At 44.7% G+C, this 21,274-nt stretch overlaps 3 protein-coding genes, 1 long non-coding RNA gene and 1 pseudogene across 8 annotated transcripts in view; 2 read left to right on the plus strand and 3 right to left on the minus strand.

Moving 5' to 3' along the window:
• Positions 1–21,274, minus strand: part of LOC132710760 (uncharacterized) — a 58,874-nt gene that overhangs the window by 33,979 nt on the left and 3,621 nt on the right. For 3 of the 4 annotated variants that reach the window (XM_087884778.1, XM_087884775.1, XM_087884776.1), the window contains exons 5-8: positions 19,060–19,189; positions 3,245–3,849; positions 2,876–2,990; positions 2,706–2,773 (exon numbers count right to left, since the gene is read on the minus strand). Coding sequence is in view for 3 of the 4 variants with exons in the window: in XM_087884775.1 (XP_087740901.1) it covers positions 2,706–2,773; positions 2,876–2,990; positions 3,245–3,849; positions 19,060–19,189 (918 nt within the window). In the remaining variant the exon portion in view is untranslated. Of the gene's footprint in view, positions 1–2,705; positions 2,774–2,875; positions 2,991–3,244; positions 3,850–5,282; positions 6,862–19,059; positions 19,190–21,274 lie in introns of those variants that run through there. The other variant, XM_087884777.1, reaches the window with a different exon arrangement.
• LOC148116130 (uncharacterized) lies at positions 271–1,200 on the plus strand (annotated as a pseudogene).
• On the minus strand, positions 7,535–8,305 carry LOC132710766 (uncharacterized). Its single transcript, XR_009621488.2, has 2 exons — positions 8,205–8,305; positions 7,535–7,656 (listed from the first exon to the last, which is right to left on the minus strand). It is a non-coding gene; the product is annotated as an uncharacterized LOC132710766 (long non-coding RNA).
• Positions 8,286–11,627, plus strand: LOC148116131 (rano class II histocompatibility antigen, A beta chain-like). Of its 2 annotated transcripts, XM_087884913.1 has the most exons (4): positions 8,288–8,970; positions 9,127–9,240; positions 9,478–9,501; positions 10,122–11,627. In XM_087884913.1, the coding sequence occupies exons 1-4, from the start codon at positions 8,397–8,399 to the stop codon at positions 10,136–10,138; spliced, it is 729 nt and encodes a 242-aa protein (XP_087741039.1). In that variant the 5' UTR covers positions 8,288–8,396; the 3' UTR covers positions 10,139–11,627. The 2 variants fall into 2 exon arrangements, with proteins under 2 accessions (XP_087741038.1, XP_087741039.1); XM_087884912.1 differs by having other exon boundaries at positions 8,286–8,970; positions 9,478–10,761.
• Positions 12,522–17,454, minus strand: LOC148116132 (uncharacterized). The gene is made up of 2 exons (XM_087884896.1): positions 17,368–17,454; positions 12,522–14,936 (listed from the first exon to the last, which is right to left on the minus strand). Exon 2 carries the CDS (start codon positions 14,848–14,850, stop codon positions 13,315–13,317), a length of 1,536 nt encoding a protein of 511 aa, XP_087741022.1. The 5' UTR covers positions 14,851–14,936; positions 17,368–17,454; the 3' UTR covers positions 12,522–13,314.

Here is a 21,274-nt window from a genome sequence, read left to right on the forward strand (position 1 = left end):
TGTGAAACGTCGGAAGCGGCTCAGGAGTTCATGGCTTCCATGACGGCCATGGACCTGACCCAGTTAGTTCCTGACCCCACCCACACTGGGGGACACACGCTGGACTTGATTTTTTTCTCTGGTCAGTGGTTGAATGATCTTACAATAGGGGACCTAGTCATTAAGTCCTTGTCATGGACAGATCATTCGCTTCTTCAGCTGGACTTTCGGACTGCTGCCCCTCGCCGCAGGGAGACGGAACCGACCAGGTGGTCCCGTCCCAGGCGCCTGATGGACCCCGAGAGGTTCCTGACGGAGCTTGGGCCATTCCCAGAGGCTCTGACTCACGGCTCGGCTGAGGAACTGTCGGCCGCCTGGGACAGGGCAGCCGCCGGAGACTTGGACCGCATCGCGCCTTTGCGGCCTCTGACTCGGTGCCGTTCTCAATTGGCTCCTTGGTTCTCTGAGGAGCTGAGAGAGATGAAGCGCCGGAAAAGACGCCTAGAGAGCGATTGGAGATCTAGCCGCACCGAATCTGAGCGAACATTGGTGTGGTCTTATATCAAGACCTAACTAGTGGCAATAAGAATGGCAAAATCTAACTATTTTTCCACTCTTATTGCATCTGCAGAGAACCACCCAACCGCCCTGTTTAGGGTGACCCGCTCTCTACTACAGGTGGGAGTGAGGGAGGATCTCTTGCAGGATAGAGCTGAGGATTTTGGACAATACCTGCATGACAAAATTGCTCAGATTCGGGGCGGCCTGGACTCTGATTGGATAGCCTTGGACCGGATGACGGAGGTGAGTCTTGAGAGTGTTATCTGGGAGGCGTTTGACCATGTGACTCCTGAGGACGTGGACAGGATTTTGGGGAGACCTAACGCTACCACATGTTTACTGGACCCGTGTCCCTCCTGGTTGATGCTGGCCTCCCGGGCGGTTACCCGAGGCTGGTTTCAGGAGATTACCAATCCTTCGTTGAGTGAGGGTGTCTTCCCATCCGCCCTGAAAGAGGCGGTGGTGAGGCCCCTCCTCAAGAAGCCTTCCCTGGACCCGGCTGTATTAGCTAATTATCATCCTGTCTCCAACCTCCGCTTCACGGCGAAGGTTGTTGAGAGTGCGGTGGCGAGACAACTTCCTCGATTCCTGGATGAAGCTGTCTATCTAGATCCATGCCAGTTGGGCTTCAGGACGGTGGTTCTCCTCCTTCCTTTCTGACCGCACACAGTCTGTGTTGACGGGGGGGGCAGAGATCGACCTCGAAGTTCCTCACTTGTGGGGTGCCGCAAGGGTCAGTCCTCTCGCCCCTCCTGTTTAACATTATGCTGATGACACGCAGTTGTACATTTCAACCTCAGGCCACCCCAATGATGCCCTTGACGTGATGTCCTGTTGCCTGGAGGCCGTGCGGATCTGGATGGGGAGGAACAGACTCAGACTCAACCCCTCCAAGACTGAGTGGCTGTGGCTTCCAACAGCCCGATATAGTCAGCTAACACCATCGCTGGCTATTGGGGATGAGATCTTACCCCCCTCAGAGAGGGCTCGCAACTTGGGCATCCTCCTGGATTCACAGCTGTCTTTGGATGATCATAAGACGGCCGTGGCCAGGGGGGCTTTTTATCAGATTCGCCTGATCTCCCAGTTGCGTCCATTTCTGGATCGGGACGCCGTGCACACAGTCACTCACGCCCTCATCACTTCCCATCTGGACTATTGTAATGCTCTCTACATGGGGCTCCCCTTGAGAAGCACCCGGAGGTTCCAACTGATCCAGAATGCAGCTGCGCGAGTAATAATGGGGGCGACTCGTCGTTCCCATTGCGCGAGCTGCAATGGCTCCCGGTGGTCTTCCGGGTGCATTTCAAGGTGTTGGTTACCACCTTTAAAGCGCCCCATGGCTTAGGACCTGGTTATCTATAGGACCTCATTCTGCCACCGATTGCCTCCCACCGACCATTACGCTCCCACAGAGAGGGCCGTCCTGAGTCCTTCAGGAGAAGGGCGGTATATAAATATAATAAAAGTAAAAGTAAAAGTAATCCCACTTCTGGATTAACTGATCTATCGCTCTGTCTATCATTGATTGATCTAGTAGTCTGAGCCATTGGCTGAAAGGAAGAAAACAAAGAAGAGAAAATTCTCTGGGAAATTCATTTCTCAGCCTTTGCAAAGCGGGAATGTTTGATCTCCTAATCGAGGTTCAAATAAGAGGATTGGAAATTATTTTGTAGCCCAGAGTACCTGGATTACATGCTCAACAGGGCCACTCCCTTTGGATTTCAATAGTCGGCTTTATTTTTTAATACAATTTGCTTATTTTTGAACTACTGGTTATAAAGGCTTTTTAAAAATGGTAATGAGGTAATTTGAGTATTTAGTTATTTTTCATTAGCCTTGCACAATTCCGAGTCAAAGAATTCTCCCCCAAAAAGGGTCTCTAGCAGTTCCTGCCACTGTGATACGTTTACTCTTGAAGGACTTTTTAAAAATTGCTTCTTATAAACTCAAAGTTGGAGGAGTACCTAGCAGAGCAAGATAACCAGAGGAAGCTATGCTGGCTGACAGGAACTTGAAAATGCTATTCTGCTCTCCATGTGGAAGAACACAAAAATAATCTAGGCCAAACAAGGGGGGGGGGGAATAGAAGGAGGGAGCTCTCTGCACACCCACTTCACTTCCTGAAGGAAAAATAGAAATCTAATCACTTTTCCCTTTCTTACCTGATTTGGAGGGTCAACCACTGTTTGATTTCCATCATAAAAACCAGAAAGCTTCATTCTTTGTTTCTCTGTAAGGAATAAATAATTTCAAAATGCATCATTAACAAAATAGGAGATATTCTATAGAAGAGAATTTAAGACTGATGGGAAATTGGAGGATCTTCCATTACCTCCTGAGATGTCCTGACTCGGATCTTCCCAAGGGATCCTCCTGAAAAATAGCTCCTGAGGGGGATTTGATGGGTTCTTCTTTCCCTCAGGATCTCTGATCTCCACAGTGCAGCACTTCCAGTAGGAGGAAGGAAAAAAGAAGCAGAATTAATGTACATTACACGACGTAAAGTGGATTCTTATATTCAGAACACAACCTCAAAGCCCCCAATATCCATCCGTGAGGTTGAGTGAGAAAACAATGGAACAATGTCCTACAAGAATTGGTGAATTGCCACATATGATGAATGCCAGAGAAGTTTGGGAAGGAGGGGTGAAGTATTCAAGCACTTTCTCTATTCCCTTCTGAGCTCCCTAAAGTCTCTCACCTGCAACTGGATCTGCTCCTTCTGCTCCTCCGCCTGGCTCAGGAGGAGGCCTTCCGCCAGAGCCACCGCCTGGGAGCTGGTCTCTGCTCCACACTCCCGCACCCAGCTCTCCATCTCTGGGGGCAGAAGGAACAGGAGCTGCTCCAGAACCACCAGGTCCAGCATCTGGGCTTTGGTGTGCTTTTCTGGTCTCAGCCATCGCCTGGAAAAGCCATGGAGTTGGCTGCAGAGTCCTCGGGGACCCTCAGCCTCCAGGTATTGGATGGAGTTCCAGGGCTGAACTTCTGAAGGGAGGATGGTTTCCTCCTCCAGGATCTTCTGCCTGGTTCTTGTCCAGAGCTTTGCCCCCTTCCCAGGCTGAGCAGCTGAAGGGCCTTTTCGGGCTCCCTCCTTTCCAAAAGGTTGTGTCTCCATCCTTTCTCTGTCCTGCAGAGCAACTCCAAATGGCTCCAAGGACTCTGGTGGGTCTCCAGATGCCTTTTCCTTCACGGGACCATTTCTGGGGCTGCAGGACTGATCCCTGCAAGGGATTCCGCTCTTTTTCTTCTTCCCCCAAGAGGAAAGTTTGCCTTGCAAAGACCACAAATGGCTTCCAGTTTCGGTATCTGAGAAGGAAAGAAAAAGAAACGCTAGACTCACCCGGAGCCTCTCCCTAAGTCCTAGAGAGGCAAGGCTCCAGTGGACCAATGGGGAAGTGCCTGGAGTCACCTTCCCTTGGCAGAGGGCGCCCCCTGGTGGATTTGGGGCAAAGTGCCAGGATCGTAGAGCCTTGGTAGTACAGGGGTTTAAGGCACCCTGTTATTAAGCTGGTTATTAAGACCAGCTGCCTGCAATTACTGCAGGGTTCGAATCTCGCCAAGGCTCAAGGTTGACTCAGCCTTCCATCCTTTCTAAGGTAGGTAAATTGAGGACCCAGTTGTGGGGGCAATAAGCTGACTTTGTATAAATATACAAAAGGATGAAGGCTATTGCTGAGCACATTGTAAGCCGCCCTGAGTCTTCGGAGAAGGGCGGCATATAAATCAAATTAAAAAAAAAAAAATCGTAGAAAGGGCGGGAAAGAGGAGTGAATGGGAGGGGGAAGGGAGAGGGCGGGGAGGATGGGCTTGGGAGAGGGAGGAAAGGCCCCTCCCAACAGCTCCCTGTCAGACAAAGGCTTCGATGTCTGTGCTTCTTTTCCCCCTTTTATATGAACCCAAATGCATTGAAGGAAGTTTTCGCCTTTCTTCTGTTGCATTTCTAGAGCTGTTGATTATTTCTTATATACGTATAATGGAACTCCACCTCTACCTCTTTCATTCGGTCTGCTTCTTATTTATGGAATGGAATGGAAGGGAAGGGAAGGGAAGGGAAGAGGAGGGGAGGGGAGGGGAGGGGAGGGGACGGGAGGGAAGGGAAGGGAAGGGAAGAGAAGAGAAGAGAAGAGAAGAGAAGAGAAGAGAAGAGAAGAGAAGAGAAGAGAAGAGAAGAGAAGAGAAGAGAAAATATTCTTTCTGGCAGCCGCTGAGATATCAGAAAGTGCCATCATGTCTGCCCTCCTCCTTCTTTTCATCAGACTAGAAAATACCCAGTTCCAGGAACCAAGTTTTTTAAATATGTTTTTGCCTCCATCTTTGTTGCTTTTCTCTGCGCTCTTTCTAGAGTCTCCAGATCTTATTTATTATACAAAACACAAAGAAAAATAGAAATAGGAAATTAAGGAAAGGAGAAAAAGAGGGGAAAAGAAAGTTTGAGGTACAAGAAAAAAAGGAAAAAAAGACATTGACTTCTTTTTAGCACAGTGCAAGGAAAAAAAACAATTATTCCAACCTGACAATTCCATCTAATGGACAAAAGCAAAGTCGTTTTACATCTGTTTCCTTTGAACACTTTAAATGTGAAGATATTCAATTTAATGGCTGAAGAAGGTTAAGTATCCAATGGTCGCGAAGACCCCGTTGTGGCTGAGGGGATCTGCGCTCTGATTGGTTGCTGCGGGTGGAAAGGGGGCGTTTCCCTTTTTCCCGCCTTTTCCTTCTGGGCGCCGTTTGAGATTTACCTCAGGATGTTCCTGACTGTCTTCTCTGCTGCGAATCTTAAATTCATTTATATGGATATAAAACTAACAGTTTGTGTCCAAACTGTTGTATCTGTTGTATCTCCCTCTTCCACTGGATAGCAGCTGCGTATTTCCTCCACATTAAACTTCTTCAGTTGCACCTTCCAGTCGAGGGTTTTGATTTTATCTCCTGATTCTGACAACGAGGAGGCTGGTGTGGTGCAGTTCACCCTGTGCAGCTGGCACTCGAGTCAAACAATGAGGAGGCTGGAGAAGATGTGGTGCCAGACGCAGGGATTCAGCCAGGGCCTTCAGAACCTGGCGGGGACCTCGGCTGTAGAAAAGTCGGCACAAGGCCGCTAACCAGCGGACCAGCTAGCAGCCTGATCGCAAAAGCGATCCTCATAATTACAATAATAAATCTCTTCGAAAGCTCACGCTTAGATGATCACAGAATGAAAGGTGAAGCTGCTCATTCAAACACGTCTCTCTGCGCTGAAGACTGAGCCAAACTGGGGAAGCACCAGGCGAGAAAGGAGGGACTACATGTGCAAATTATGATCACGTGCTCCGTCTCCAGGCAGAACCGAGCAACACCCATCCTATCCTGGATTCTCTCGATGCAGCTCCAGGGAAAATAACATGTATTTATTCCCTTTCAACCCCCTCCCCCAAGGCAGGCCCACACTGCAGGGGTGTAGTTGATAGGCAGGGACAGACAGAGGGAAAATAGACCCATTTCATGGAGGAAAAGGCTGGAGAGGACCAGGGATTCCTCCCCATTTCATCTGGAGGGGATTCTGGAATTCTCCCTAAATGACTTAATTAGAAGATTAATCAAGAAGGGAGGGCCCACTTCCCCTGCTCCTTTGCCCTTTATCCCCTGCTTCTCCTTCCCCTTCCTTTCCCTTTTCCTCACTACCTTTATTTTCTGTTTTATGCCATAATAGTCTTAATAAATAATAACCAAAAGACGTTTTAGAAGCACTTCTTGTTCCACAGCCGAAATATGCAAATTTATGGGGAAAAGGTTCATCAGATTCCACTTTATATCTGCACTTTTATCCTGGCACAATTTCTTCCAAAAAGTTACTTTATATATTTTTCTGTTGAAAGAGAAAAATATCTTGAAATGATGGCAAAGATGTGGACGTTCTCCGAGGAAAGGAGCGGGAAACGGAGGAGAAACGGCCGAAGTTTATTCCGGGATCTTCACGCGGGGCTGCTTTGCAAGGAAAAGGGGGATCCCGACCCACAGAAAGGAAGAAAGGGGGAGATTCCTTCACATTTGGGGTCGAGGGGTGGGAAATCGGAAGGAGCCGCTTCATACAGGCACGGCTTTCAAAGGGAAAGGCCGTTTTCTCTTGTAAAGCCAAGAAATCCGTGCAGAAATTCCCCCATGGCCTGGTGATCCGGCTGGATTAGGAGGGATCCCTGCAGATCCTGCCTGGACTGTCAGCTGAGGGTTTTCCTGGCTTCCCTTCGGATTGGGGGGAGCGTGTGACCCCCAAGTCCTGGCTGGCTGTGGGGCTCCCTCCTCCCCTTCTGAGCCCCGAAGGACCCCTCGAGCTCTGGATCCACTTTGCCCTTCTGGACTCTCGGCAGCTCCATCTTAGGCTCCTTCTGGGCACTGTGGGAACTCAAAGGGCATCTAGTCCACCTCTCCAGGAATACTGAGGCGATTGGATGAGTATCATGCGGGGGTGGGGCGCAAAACAGAGGTCCCTTCCAACTCTCTTATTCTGTTATGATCCTGGAAAACCAACCCTAATATGATTTGGGGTGGGGGAGAGGAATCCAGCAAGGTCTCTCTCGCCTATTCAATAGAGGCAGTCCTTGACTTACAACAGTTCATTTAGTGACCGTTCAGTTACAACGGCAGTGAAAAAAATGACTTATGACCACTTTTCACACTTACGACCGTTGCAGCATCCCCCGGGTCACATGATCAAAATCCAGATGCTTCGCAACTGACTCATACTTATGACGGTGGGAGCGTCCCGGGGCCACGTGATCCCCTGTGGCAAGAAAGATACACGGGGCAAAATTCATTGAACAAACGTCTCACTTAGCAACAGAAAATTTGGGGCTCAATTGTGGTCATAAATCAAGGACTCCCTGTATCTACATATATATTTCTCTCTATCCCTGATTCATTTCTATCCTATTCAGGGACCTCCCGTCTCCCTCCCTCTTCCCAGCCAGAAGCCCCTCCCTCTCTTTCTCTGCTCCAGAAATGCTGTTTTTGGCACTTTGGGATAAAAAAATGTGTTTTTTTAAAGAAAAAATTTCAAAAGGAGGCTCTTCTGCCTGTCGTCCGCTTGATAAGCTCCTTTTTCTTCTTTCTTCATTTGAGTTATTTGCAGTCCGGCAGCTTTTAAATCCAAGAACAAACAAACAAATAAAGGAAGTTTATAATGATTATAATAAATTTATAATGATTCAATGCTTAAACCAAGATGTAAAAGCCCGAATCACGTGGGATCCTGGTCTGGTGTCTGTCTTGAGCAGAAGCTGATTCAAAGGCTGAGAAATTTCAGCCAATTTTGGGGGTCTGGGAGAAAATCCCTCCTTGAAACCCCCTTTTTGTTCACAGACTCAGCTTCACCTGCAGCCAAATCCGTCCTTCTTAATTCCCCCCCAAAGTCCCCTCCCCCCCCGGAAGGATCCTCTGCAGCACCTTGAAATCCCCAAAATCTCTTCTGTCCATCTTGCCCCTAAAGAATTTGGGGTCTGTCAGTCTTCTGGCAATTATGGGCAAATGGCTTCTCTGCCCTTTTCTTTGCGGCCACATCACAGCCTCTTTTCCAAAGCACCAGAAGGCAAGAGAAGAAGCAATGGACGGAAACTAATCAAGGAGAGAAACGACAGAAAACTAAGGAGAAATTTCCTCAGAGTGAGAACAATCAATCTGGAACTTACCTTGCCTTCAGAAGCTGTGAATGCTCCAACACTTGAAGTTTTTAAGAAGAGATTGGACAACCACTTGTCTGAAATGGTGGAGGGTTTCCTGCCTGAGGGGGTTGGACTGGAAGACCTCCGAGGTCCCTCCCAACTCTCTTATTCTGTTATTCTGCTGTCGGATTTGCCTATTTTGAGGATTCTTCCCTTTGGATGAGTTCACCTGATCCCAACCAGGAAGGATTTAGGTTTTCCCATTTCTCAGGATCCCTTTTCATTCCTTGCTGCCATTCGCTTTGGAAGAGGACTCCAAACACCGTCCCAAAGGAGTTTCTTCAGACGGCAAATAGACTTTGTTTTCCCTTGAAGACCTTTTGCTTCTCACCCAAGAAGCTTCAATTGGGACAGTCAGAACTGAAGAAGCTCCTCGGATGGGAAGCAAAATGTCTCCTGTTCTGGGCCCTCCTGTGTCTCTCATGTGGCTCCTTCCCCTCCTTCCCTCCAGCCAAGCCCACCGTCACCATCTCCCCCACCAAGATGGACCCCACTTCCCCCAACACCATCCTCCTCTGCACCGTGACCGGCTTTTACCCCGTGGAGATAGAGGTCCAGTGGCTGAAGAATGGGCGGCCGGAGGAGGAGGGCGTGGCCTTTGGGGAGGAGCTCCAGAACGGAGACTGGACCTACCAGCTCCAGGTGATGCTGGAGACCCAGCCCCAACGGGGGGATGTCTACACTTGCAAGGTGGGGCATGCCAGCCTGGAGGCCCCCATCACCGTCCAGTGGGGTAAGTCCCTCCCCTCCCTCCCCTTCTGGTTTGGGAACCCCATCCTGCCCTAAGAAGGGGAAGAGACCCTCCCTGTGGGGGGAGACGGAATGGAGCCTCCTGGGGGAAGGTGGGCCTGATCCTCCTGCTCAGGTGAGTCTCCTTCTCCTTCCCCAGAGCCCTGTTCCTCCAGCTCTGCCAGGAGCAAACTCTGGACGGGGATCATGGGGGCCGTGATAGGAGTGGCCTTCCTGGCTGCGGGTCTCTTCTCCTACCTGAAGAGCAAGAAAGGTGAGTCTGGGGGGCTGGAGGAGAGGTTGTGGGGAGGGGACCCTCTAGGGGAGGCCTCTCCTCAAGCTTAGCAGGTGGCCAAGAGGGGCTCCTTGGGGAATATTTTTGGCAGCTTCTCTTGTTTGAGGAGCTATAAGTGAAGATCACACAACCTATTATGGGCTATCGATGGGGAGGGGGTCCCCCTGAGTCCTCCAGCCCATGAAGGGTCCTGATTGGGTCTTTTTCTACTTCTAGCAACTCCCATCCAACCTCCTGCAGGTGAGTTTCTCCTCTTCCTTCCTCATCTCATCCTCTCCTACAAGTTATTGGTGGTTTTAAAAATTCTTTAATTTTCTTGGCTTTGAACCCACAGCAGCTTCATCTATATTATTCTTCCTACGAATCACTTCCCTTCCCTTTGCTTTGCTATAAAAGAATAAACTTCAGATGTAAGAAAACCCTGGAATCCTCCCTTCCTCTTCCTCTTCCTTTTTGCTGCCCCCACAGGAGGCTCCTCCCTCTGCTGCCTCTGGATCCACCATCCTGGCTACTTTGCGTCCGAAGCCAGAACTGGTTCAGGAGGAGGGTGGGCAGATCCAGGGGGACGAAAGGGCAGGACCCCCCTTTCTGCTCAGAGGCTCCCTTGCTCTGCTTCCCCTCAAGCCCCCTTTTGAGGAGCAGAAGCCCAGCAGGCACGGTCCTCCCTGAGCATTTGTGGGGAGCCATTGGGGGGGGGCACCTGAGACTCCCCCTACATTCACCCACCCATTTCAACCATTTCTCTTCTTCACAACTGGAGGGACCCAGCGTGAAATGAACGGCTAATTGGCACTTGGGAATGTTATTTATTTATTTATTTATTTAAATTTATATGCCGCCCCGTTAATTGGAGAGAAAAGAACAAAGAGGAAGTTAAAAGATCAAAAAAGAAAACTTTCTACCTGGACTTAAAATTGAATTTGGAGGTATTAGAAATAATACAAGAAAAAGAAAACTGAGAGAAAGCATTTTTTAATAATAAAAGGAAAAGAAATTGAAGAGACAAGAAAGTATTTTCTATATGGATTTAAAAGTGATACTTTGTTGCCTGGGGATTTGTGGACTGGAGAGAGACATCTGCTGGAAAGAAAGCACTGCAACAAATGCTTTAAACATTGAAGGAACAGTAAGAATTTTGACTATCGTGGGAAATTTTAAGGAGTACTTGTTTAAACAGCTGGATCCCGACTTTGAAAAGAAGTGAAAAAGAACAAAGCCTTAAACTGGAATGGTCTAGATAAATATTTGAACTGGATATTATTTGGAAATAAAAAATAAGAGAGACACTACATGGACTTGAATTTTAACTACATATAAATTAAAATAAAATGTTTGAATAGACAATATGGAACATTGGGAATATGAGGAAGTAATGGAAATGTTTAAGAAGATGCGTGAAGCATTTAAGGGTGATAAAGAAGCGGAAATATGGTTAGAATACCCCCCCCCCCAAAAAAAGGAAAAAGAATATAAATGTGAAGCAAGAACATAATGTTGAAAGGAAAATAATTGAAGATGAAAAAATAGATGATTACACTGGGATTGACAGTGAAAAACAAAATGTGGATAGGGGGGAATATCACCCAAAAAAGAAAGGAGGAGAAGGAGATGGGAAAAGACTGAGGGGGAGAATTAAAAGGGTAACAATTTTAAAAATGAGAGAAACGATTCAGGGGAAAGATTCAATAAATATAAAAAGAAAAAAAGAAAATAAGAGAATGGGAAAAAGGGAAAAAAATATTAAGAAGTGGAATTTTGGAGAGACCAAAAGAAAATGGGTAAAAGGGGAAGAATAATGGAGAGAAAGAAGGGAAATAAAGCATTTAATGGTTGATTTAAGGGAAATGTATTAATAGTAGAAATTGTATATAAGAAGTAAACAAGAAGTATATTGTTTATTGTAAAATGGATCAACAGGTGTAATATGAAATGTAGATTGGTTTAAATATGAAAATAATGGAAATTAAGATATAAAATTGAAAGGCTAGTAAATGAGGAAAATTATTGCTGTTGGAATATGAAATTATGAAATGAGTTGAGATACATTAATAATTTTAAAATGTGATGGAGACTTTGAAAAATATAGTTAATATGTGGAGAAAAATCGGGTTGCCCAGATACCATTGTGGAAAATATTGAATTGAAAATTAATACAACAATGGAAAGAGAATGGAAGGAGTAGTAGAGGGAAAAAGGAGAAGAGAAGGAGAAAGAGGAATAGAAGAAAGGAAAAAGGATAGGAAGAAAGGGAGGGGAAATAAGAGTAGGAGAGACAGTTAGAAAGGGAGGAAGGAATGGAGGAGGGGAAAGGAAGGGGAAGTAGAGGAGGAGGAGGAGAGGAGGAAAGAGGAAAGTAGAAAAGGATAGAAGGGAGGGAAGAAAAAGAGGAAAGGCAAAGAATTGTTGTAAAACAAGGGAGATGAAATGGTAGAAAGGCAACCCCGAGCATGTTCAAATTTATTAGGATGAAGAACAAATTAATATGAAAGTTAAAAGGGAATACATATGATTAACAATGGATAACTAATTGAAATAATGTTAAGAAAGTAGGATTTGAGGGTAGATGGTGATGCCGTTTATAAAATAAGCATAGAAGTATTAAGATAAGATTTAAAAGTATGGAAAAAGAATATTTTGGCAAAAATGGTAACTATGTAAAATGAAATTGGATATGATAAGTTGTATAAATTATGATATGGTCAATACTCTGTTCATAAAATGTGTGTGTGTAAAAGAAAAAAAATCAATAAAACTTGATTAAAAAAAAGAAAATGGATGGAGCATTTTTAAATCAGTGGAAATTGAAAAGTTTCAATTTGGCATTTTTATTGCAAACATCTTCAAGTCGTATAATTACTTTTAGTAGGCAAATAGACTATCAGATGGCATGAATCATTTTTATGGCCCAACGCAAAATTAACCTAATTTTAGACAAAAATGTACTGATAACATTTTGTGGTTCCAATTTGATATGGCAGTTGCTGGAGAGAGATTTTAATTGACTTCTGGATCCACTAGTGAATCGGAAGAAGAATTTTTTTTCTTTTTAAAGACCCCTCCAGAGACACAACTTTCTCCTTCTGTCCATCCAGGAATTGATGGAGCACTGGTGCCTGAAGTCCTAAGCCTGGTACAAGTCCTTGGCGGCTGGTGCCCCATCCGCACTTTCGGCTCAAGCAGGAGATCCTATACCATTTCAAGATCTATTGATATTCCTATAGGATCCAGTCTCTTCTTAAAAATGCCAGTGAAGAAGCAACCACAATTTATTTATTTATTTATTATTTAAATTTTTATATCGCCCTTCTCCCGAGGGACTCAGGGTGGTGCACAGCCACAATAAAACACGTATATCCATATAGTTTAAAAACAATTTAAAACATATTAAATAATTTGGCCCTATATTAAAAACAATATCTGAAGGAAAGCTGTTCTACTGGTTAATTGTCTTCACTGTAAGGAAGATTCTCCTTAATTTGAGGTTTTCTCTCCTTGATTATTTTACAGGCATTGTATCTTGTGCCGTCTGGTGCTCTGGAAAATAAATTGATCCCCCTGGAATACTTCTACCATGTCACTCCTAATCCTTCTTTTCTGTAGACTAGCCACACCCAAATCCTGCAACCGTTCTTCATATGTTTTAGTCTTCAGGCCTTTAATCATCTTAGCTGCTCTTCTTTGCACTTTCTCCAAAGTCTAAACATCTTTTTTGTAATGTGATGACCAAAACTTGATGCAGTATTCCAGGTGTAGTCTTACTAAGGCTTTATAAAACAGTCATCATCGATTCAGACTCCCAAAGTCCCTCTCACAATTACTGTTTTTGAGCTAGGTTTCAAGTAATCTGTTTTTCCTGCCCAGGTGTAAAATCTTACTTTTCTCCACATTAAATTTCATTTTGTTGGATTCAACCTTGTCTCATTTGGATCAAAAAGGCAAAATACGCATACACATACAAATCTACAGAGACAGGGTGGGTCAGTGGTTAGAATGCAGTACTACAGGCTAATTGTCCACAGCCAGGAGTTGGATCCTGACCGGCTCATGGTTGATTCAGTCTTTCATCCTTCTGAGGTGGGTAAAATGAGGACCCAGATTACTGGGGACCATATGCTGACTTTGTAAACTGCTCAGAGAGTGTGGTAAAACATTGTGGAGTGGTATGTAAGTCGAAGTGGAATTGCTATTGCAATATAGTTTCTCCCGAGTGTGGATCCTTTTATGAGACGTAAGATGACCATTTTGAGCAAAGCTCTTTCCACATTCCATGCATTTATATGGCTTCTCCCCCGTGTGGATAATCTTATGGGAAGTAAGTCCACTGATCAGAACAAAGGTCTTTCCACACTCCATGCATTTAAATGGTTTCTCTCCTGTGTGGATCTTTTTGTGTCTTCTAAGTCCACTGCTCTGAGTAAACGTCTTTCCACACTCCATGCATTTATGTGGCTTCTCTCCTGTGTGGATCATCTTATGGGAAATAAGACTACATCTATGAGCAAAGGTCTTTCCACACTCCATGCATTTATACGGCTTCTCTCCTGTGTGGATCTTTTTGTGTTTTCCAAGTTTACTGTTCTCAGTAAACGTCTTTCCACACTCCATGCATTTATACGGCTTCTCCCTTGTGTGGATCATCATATGGGAAATAAGATGACCCCTTTGAGCAAAGGTCTTTCCACATTCCATGCATTTATATGGTTTCTCCTCTGTGTGGATCATCTTATGGAAAATAAGATGACCCCTTTGAGCAAAGGTCTTTTCACATTCCATACATTTATATGGTTTCTCCCCTGTGTGGATCCTTTTATGGATAGTAAGTGTACTGCTACGAGCAAAGGTCTTTCCACAATCTGTGCATTTATACGGCTTCTCCCCTGTGTGGATCATCTTATGGGAAGTAAGTGTACTACTATGAGCAAACGTCTTTCCACATTCCATGCATTTATATGGTTTCTCCTCTGTGTGGATCATCTTATGGAAAATAAGACGACCCCTTTGAGCAAAGGTCTTTCCACATTCCATGCATTCATATGGTTTCTCCCCTGTGTGGATCCTTTTATGAATAGTAAGTGTACTGCTATGAGCAAAGGTCTTTCCACACTCCATGCATTTATATGGTTTCTCCCCTGTGTGGATTCTTTCATGGGAAGTAAGTGTACTGATATGAGCAAAGGTCTTTCCACACTCCATGCATTTATATGGTTTCTCCCCAGTGTGAATCCTTTCATGGGAAGTAAGATGCCCGCTTGTTCTAAAACATTTTCCACATTCCAAACATTTATAAGGCTTCTCTTTTGTGTCAATTGCTTTTTGAGCTGTAAGGGAATTATTTCCAAGAGAAAGAATGAATGTACCATTGTAATTTTGTCCGTTGTGTCTTCCTATAGCATCTTCTCCTTTGTTTTTGGTTAAATAATGTTCAGTTACTTGTACTTTAGCTTTGATTGGCTTCACACTTTTTGCAGTATATTTTTCCCCTATTTTCTCTTTTTGGGGAAGAAAGTCTTGCATCGGAGCACCAGTGGAAGATGAGCTTTCCTGATTCCAATTCTTTGACTGGTTTCTCTCATGGCTTTCAAATTCCATTCGAATTCCAAACTTCTCCCTTCCATCTTTAGCATTGATCACTTGGAACAGTTCGCAGGAATCTTGATTCTCCTGCCCATTATTACCTTCAAAGCAAAAGGGAAATGAAAACGATAACAAGATCATTTTTAGAGAAAAAGATCAAAGTGTAAGAAATTTCCTTCTGAAATATATATATATATATATGTGTGTGTGTGTGTGTGTGTGTGTGTATAGTTAATATTTCGGGTTTCTTCCCGTGTAATTGTGGATATATCCCTAAAAGGGTAGAAGCGACGTTTCGGCAGAATCCCATCTGCCATCATCAGGCTTATGCCAGTAGTTATTTTGCACTAACTGACGTTGGAATTTCAAATCTGGTGCTGGTATTCTGGGATGGCTCCACCTTTTCATTCTGATTGGTTGGGAGTCCCAGTATGTGTTTAAAAGGTGGAGCCATCCCAGTTTTTCTTCTAGCCAGGTTTTCCCTACGTAGCCAAGGTTTTTTTTTGTAGCTCCAGCTCAGTAGAATCACATCTACTCGGTTCTGGGCTTTTTTCCTTTCTAACACCTAGCAAGCTCTAACTGCTAGGTGGGAGACCTAAATAGATCCATTTCTAGCTCGTTAGCTGTCATCAGTAGGCCACACCCGAAGAAGTAAGAAAATTGATACTGTGCCTTTACAGGGAGGATATGGGTGTAGCCTACTGATGACAGCTAACGAGCTAGAAATGGATCTATTTAGGTCTCCCACCTAGCAGTTAGAGCTTGCTAGGTGTTAGAAAGGAAAAAAGCCCAGAACCGAGTAGATGTGATTCTATATATATATATATATATATGTATATAAATATGTCTTCTTAAGTTTTTGCGGGTGTGTGTATGTAAAAAGTTAAAATCTCGGGTGTTTTCCCGCGTCATTATAAGTTTGTTAGTTAAAATGTTTAAAATCCTGGCTAAGATCACAGCTCAGAATCCTCTAAATTCCCAAACAAAACCCTTTTTAAGGTCTTTCAAAAACTCTGGCTGAAATCCTAACCAATACTTTAAGGTTAAGCAACGTTTCGACAAGCTCTCTACCTTGTCATCTTCGGGCCTTTATTATCAGTTTAGAAGCTGTGGGTCATGCTTCATTATCCTAGCTGCAGCCTGAATGTGTGTTAACAGTCCAGTTTTCTCTGGCTCCCTATTACCAACTGTCAACTGCAAAGAGTTCAGAATTCTAGTAGGCATCACAGCACCACTGGTTGCCCGTTGAGATCTTAGCATATCTTCTGGCTTGGTTCTCTCTCTCTCCCTATTGTTAGCTATCAACTGCAAAGAGGAAAGGGTTCTTGTATGCATTACACCACCACTGGTTGCCTGTTGGGATCTCTGCTTATCCTCTGATGTTAAAATTCAAGTTTCCCTCAGTGCAGGTTTCCAAATACTTGATAACCTAGAGGCTCGTCTATTCATATTGTGTGGCCTCTTTTCAATTTCGATAGCCTCCCTAATTATTCTCTTATTAAGATGTTCCTCTTTTACCACTGTTCTAGCCTTGTTGAAATCTATATTATGTCCTGTGGCCTTCATATGTTGTACCAAAGAAGAAGTTTGCTCTTCTTTTTTCACTGCATTTTTATGTTCTTCTAAACGCACACTTATTCGTCTATTCATCTGTCCAATATAAGATGACTGACAGGAGGTACATGGTATTTCGTATATTCCTTGATTTTCCAGCTCAATTTTATCTTTCGGGTTTCTCAACATCATTGATATTTTTCTATCTGTGCGGAACAGTTTTTATTTTTTGTTTCTGTAGTATCTTGCTGATTTTATCGGTAGTTCCTTTTATATAGGGCAGGATGGCTTTTCCCATCTTTTGTTCTTCTTCTTGGGTTTCTCTCTGTCCTGATGTCCCTTGTCAAATTATACTTTTAATTTTATTTTCGTGGAACCCATTTGCTATTAATACCTCTGTGAGAGTCTGAAGCTCTGTTTGTACATGTGCCTCATCTGCTAGACGTTTAGTTCTAGTGATTAAAGTTTTTGCTACTGAATTTATTTGTGAGGGATGATGGTGTGAGTGTGCGTTTAGGTATCTATTTGTGTGTGTCTTCTTTTGGTAGACACTATGTCCTAGGGTGCCATCAGTTCTCTTATATATTAATACATCTAAGAATGGGAGTTGATTTTCAATCTCCATTTCCATAGTGAACTGTATCTTCGGATGCATGTTATTCAAATGTGCTAGAAAATTGTCTAGCTTGTCTTTTCCATGCGGCCAGATCACAAACATATCATCTGCATATCTGAGCCATATGCAAATCTCACTGTCAGCTTTGGAAGCCATATTAGACAGGAAGCTTCCAACTGCCACCTTCTCATGTGTGGGAAAATAAGAGGTGGGGATATATTTGAGGATTTGTATTTAAACAAAATAGCATTCTTCCAGTTGGTCAAGGTCAGGACGAATCTGCGTCTGGAGAAGGAGTGGTTGGAGTGCTATCTCGAGATGGGATGGATGGAGATTGGTGTCATCCCTGGAAGCCATATTACCTTTGTGCCTTCAGGATCCAGGCCTGCCACTATCCTCCCGTGGGAAGTTGGGAGGGGGCGATTGCATGAGTGAAGTAGATACAGCCATAACAAAGTTCTCTAGAGAAGTTCAAGGCCATGGTGTCCGGCAGCTGTACAAAGAAGAAATTGGAGGATGTCTTCTGTTCAAGAAAGAACTGATTGGAGCTGTGTGGGACATGTGGAAGATGTGGGCAGGGTCTTGAATTTTCTTTTGGGTGAGGAAAACCCGGAAGCTTTCAGGTTCGGGTTTTCCCAGATGTGCCAATATGACATCTCTAGTAAAAGTTAGCTTTGAGGAACTTCAGGCCTCGGAGTTTGATTTCGTTGGGGGTATTACTTGGAACCCTGACAATTGGAGCATGTGATCGACTGATGAGTGAGGGGATAGTTTTGAGGGTTTTGATTTACTGAGGGAAAACCCGGAATTCTCAGATTTGGGTTTTCCCACGATGTGCCAGTATACCTACTCTAGTAAACAGAACTTTGAGAAAATGCTTGCCTCAGAGTTTTTAATTGGAGCGGAGGATTTTCTGGAACACTGTCACTCACTCTGTCAGTTTTGAGTTAAGGAATAGAATAGAATAACAGAGTTGGAAGGGACCTTGGAGGTCTTCTAGTCCAAACCCCTGCTTAGGCAGGAAACCCTACACTACTTCAGATAAATGGTTATCTAACATCTTCTTAAAAACTTGCAGTGTTGGAGCATTCACAACTTCTGGAAGCAAGTTGTTCCACTAATTAAAAATCATTTTTGTCCTCTGAACGTCCCGTTTTTCCCCTCCTGGCAACCAGAAGCACTCTCAAACCCTCTGCGCATCCCATTTCCAGCCTCCCGATGCTGGAGAGGACAAAAACGGGACCCGCAAAGGCCTCCGGAGGCCAAAAGTGGGGCCGTTTTTGCCCTGCAGAATGCTTCTTGACGCCAGGGAGGGCAAAAAAGGGATACACAGAGGGTTTGGGAGGCCAAAAAGAGGCCCGTATGTGCTCTATAAGACGCAAAGACATTTCCACCCACTTGTTTTGGGGGGGGGGGCGGAGTGTGTCTTACAGTCTGAAAAATACAGTAAGTCCAAGCGGAGTGGGGTGGGGGAATAGGTAGGGTGAATGTCGCAGCGCCTCTTGTGTCATTCGTTAACAGTCATTCGTGTGACAGATGGCCATGGTGCTGCAACACTCATAATTTCAGGACTGGGTCTCAAGTTCTTGGGGGAGGGCTGGAACCGTCGCTAAGTGAACTGCCGTAACTCGGGGATTACCTATACCCTAGGATGCTCTGAGTGACATTGCATGAGGCCTTTGTTTTTGAACTGGATTGGGAGAATGCTCTTCCATGGGCTGAATGTGAAAGTTCTGTTCTCACACAATTTTGGAGGTTTAGAGGACAAATGACAACACGCTCCTCTCATGTGACCTCCAGAGGACACATTAACGTATATCTCGTTCTTTTCAGTCTCCACAGATAAGTTCAAATAGAAATAGAAAAATAGAGATAAAAAATGGCACAGAAAGCATCTAAGCAAAGAGACATTGACTCTTTCCTTCCTTGGAGTATGAGAAGATCCTTTCCTTCTTCCTCCCAGGAGATGATATCTGATTAGTGGTTTTTTAATAAAAAAACTAACTATCGTCTGTCTTCTTGAACTCTCTGATTGGGGACTAGAGAACTCTTACCCAGAGAGGCCACGTTCCTATGGTTTTCAAGCATGACTTCCGAATGCAGCGCTTTTTGGTCAGGATCCAGCTGAGACCATTCCTCCTCAGAGAAAGACACAGCCACCTCCTCGAAGGACACAAGACTCTCCTGAACACGGAAAAAAGAACAGAAAAGGAGAATTCACAAGATCTGTTCATCTTCATCAATGATTTAGACAAGAGGATAGAAGGGGAACTCATCAAATTTGCAGACAAGACCAAATTGGCAGGAATAACAACAGACAATAACAAAGAAAAGCTCAAGATATACAAGAATCGATGGATTGGGCCCCATCAAACAAAACGAAATCAACAGTAAGGTTCTACATTTAGGAAAGAAAAACCAAATGGACTGGCACAGAAGAGGTGATACCTGGCTCAACACTAGTAAGTGCGACACTGATCTTTGAGTCCTAGTGGACAATCACTTAAACAGTTGCTAGAGTTGCAAAAAAAAAACAAAAAACCAACAGAGTCATAGGCTGCATTAAGAGGGATAGAATCAAGATCACATGAAGTGTTAGTACCACTTTATAAGGCCTTGGTAAAATCACACTTGGAATATTGCATCCAGGTTTGGTTGTCAGATGTAAAAAAGATCTTGAGACTCTAGAAAGAGTGCAGAGAAGAGCAACAAAAATTATTAGTGGACTGGAGGCTAAAACATATAAAGAACAGTTGCTGGAATTGGGTATGTCTAGTTTCATGAAAAATAGGACTAAGGCAGTGATGGCTAACCTTTTTTTGCTTGGGTGCCGAAGGCGTGTGTGCGATAATGCATGCGCATGTGGCCATACCCATAATGGAATGCCCCCCTATTGCGGAGGCCCTCCCCCCACGCATGTACGCGTGAACCTCCGCTGTTGCTCACCCCCCTGCGCATTCACATGCAACTCCCCCGCGCTCCCTTTTGGGCCTAGCAGGCCTCCCTGAAGCCTCTGGAGGCCAGAAAGGCTGGAGGCTCCTGGAGCCTCCGGGAGGGCGGAAACAGCCCATTTCTGGACTTCCAATAGTCCTGTATTTCACCCTCCCCAGGCTCCGGAGGATTTTCTGGAGCCTCCAGGAGGGCGAAAACAGCCTCCCCCAGCCCTCAGGAGGCTGGAAACGGCCCATTTCCGAACTTCCAGGAGGCCTGTTTTTCACCCTCCACAGGCTCTGCACAAGCCCTGTCTGTGAAGTTTCCAAAAGATGCCCTAATTAATTCATAAGCCACGAGCCAAACTTCACAAGAAATACAGTCATTTATTGGAGCACCATTTCGGCAATATTCGGATGCAGTTTTAGAACTAATCCTACGTAGATTTACATTCCCCTATGACCCTGTTTCTCCCCTCCTTCCTGGCCATGTCATAAATCACATTCTCCAATTAACCACTTTGCCTGGCTGTGAAACCCAAAACTCTCCTACTGATTGCGGTAGAAAAGCATCTGCGGAACGTAGTTTTAGTTAGGGAAATCAATCAGTTCAATCAGTTCTCCCTCCCTCCTGCTCATGGCAACTTGATAGCTTTGCAAGTTGACATTCGGTTCCCCTCACTTCCCAAGGGCGACCTATGCAAAGCAAAACAATTTGAATACAAATGTAGAGTTTAAGGACGCGACCAACCATCCGGCTTTGGATTTTCCGTGTGAAATTTGACTATAAGGCGATCAACCTGGATGTTTTGACTCTTTACTGAAGATGCCTCTGATAAGGGATATTTAATCACTTGATTAAATATTGGAGTTGTCTCCTGTGCCACCTCAAATTGAGGATTTTCTATACCTCATAATGGGTCTGGCCTCCTATGACCACGGGGTCCCGCGGCTCACAGGGTTGTAGCCTCAGGGTCGATCTGACAACGGGTTTTAAGAGGCTACAATGGAATACCGGGTGTATCTTCCCTAGCATTCTCAGCAATTTCAATTGCACCGTGACTGGGTTGATTATCTTTACTATGGGAAATGGTCCCATAAACTTTGGCCCCAGTTTCTTGCTTGTCTGCCTGTTCCTTATAAGTTTGTGCCACTTTAGCTAGAGCTTTCTTGACATTCTCCCAGGTTGCTTTCAATATGGCCAGCCAGCCAATCAATCAAGCTGACTGAGGAAAGGGGCTCCTTGGTACCTTGAACAGGATTAGCCCTGTTACAGGCACCTCTACTTTCAGAAACCCCATCCAGGCGCTGGTGGGTGGGATTTGCAGAGAGTCGAGGG

This window comes from Pantherophis guttatus, chromosome 2 (assembly GCF_059756535.1).
Source record: "Pantherophis guttatus breed Tessera chromosome 2, ASM5975653v1, whole genome shotgun sequence".
Classification (NCBI taxonomy): Eukaryota; Metazoa; Chordata; class Lepidosauria; order Squamata; family Colubridae; genus Pantherophis; species Pantherophis guttatus.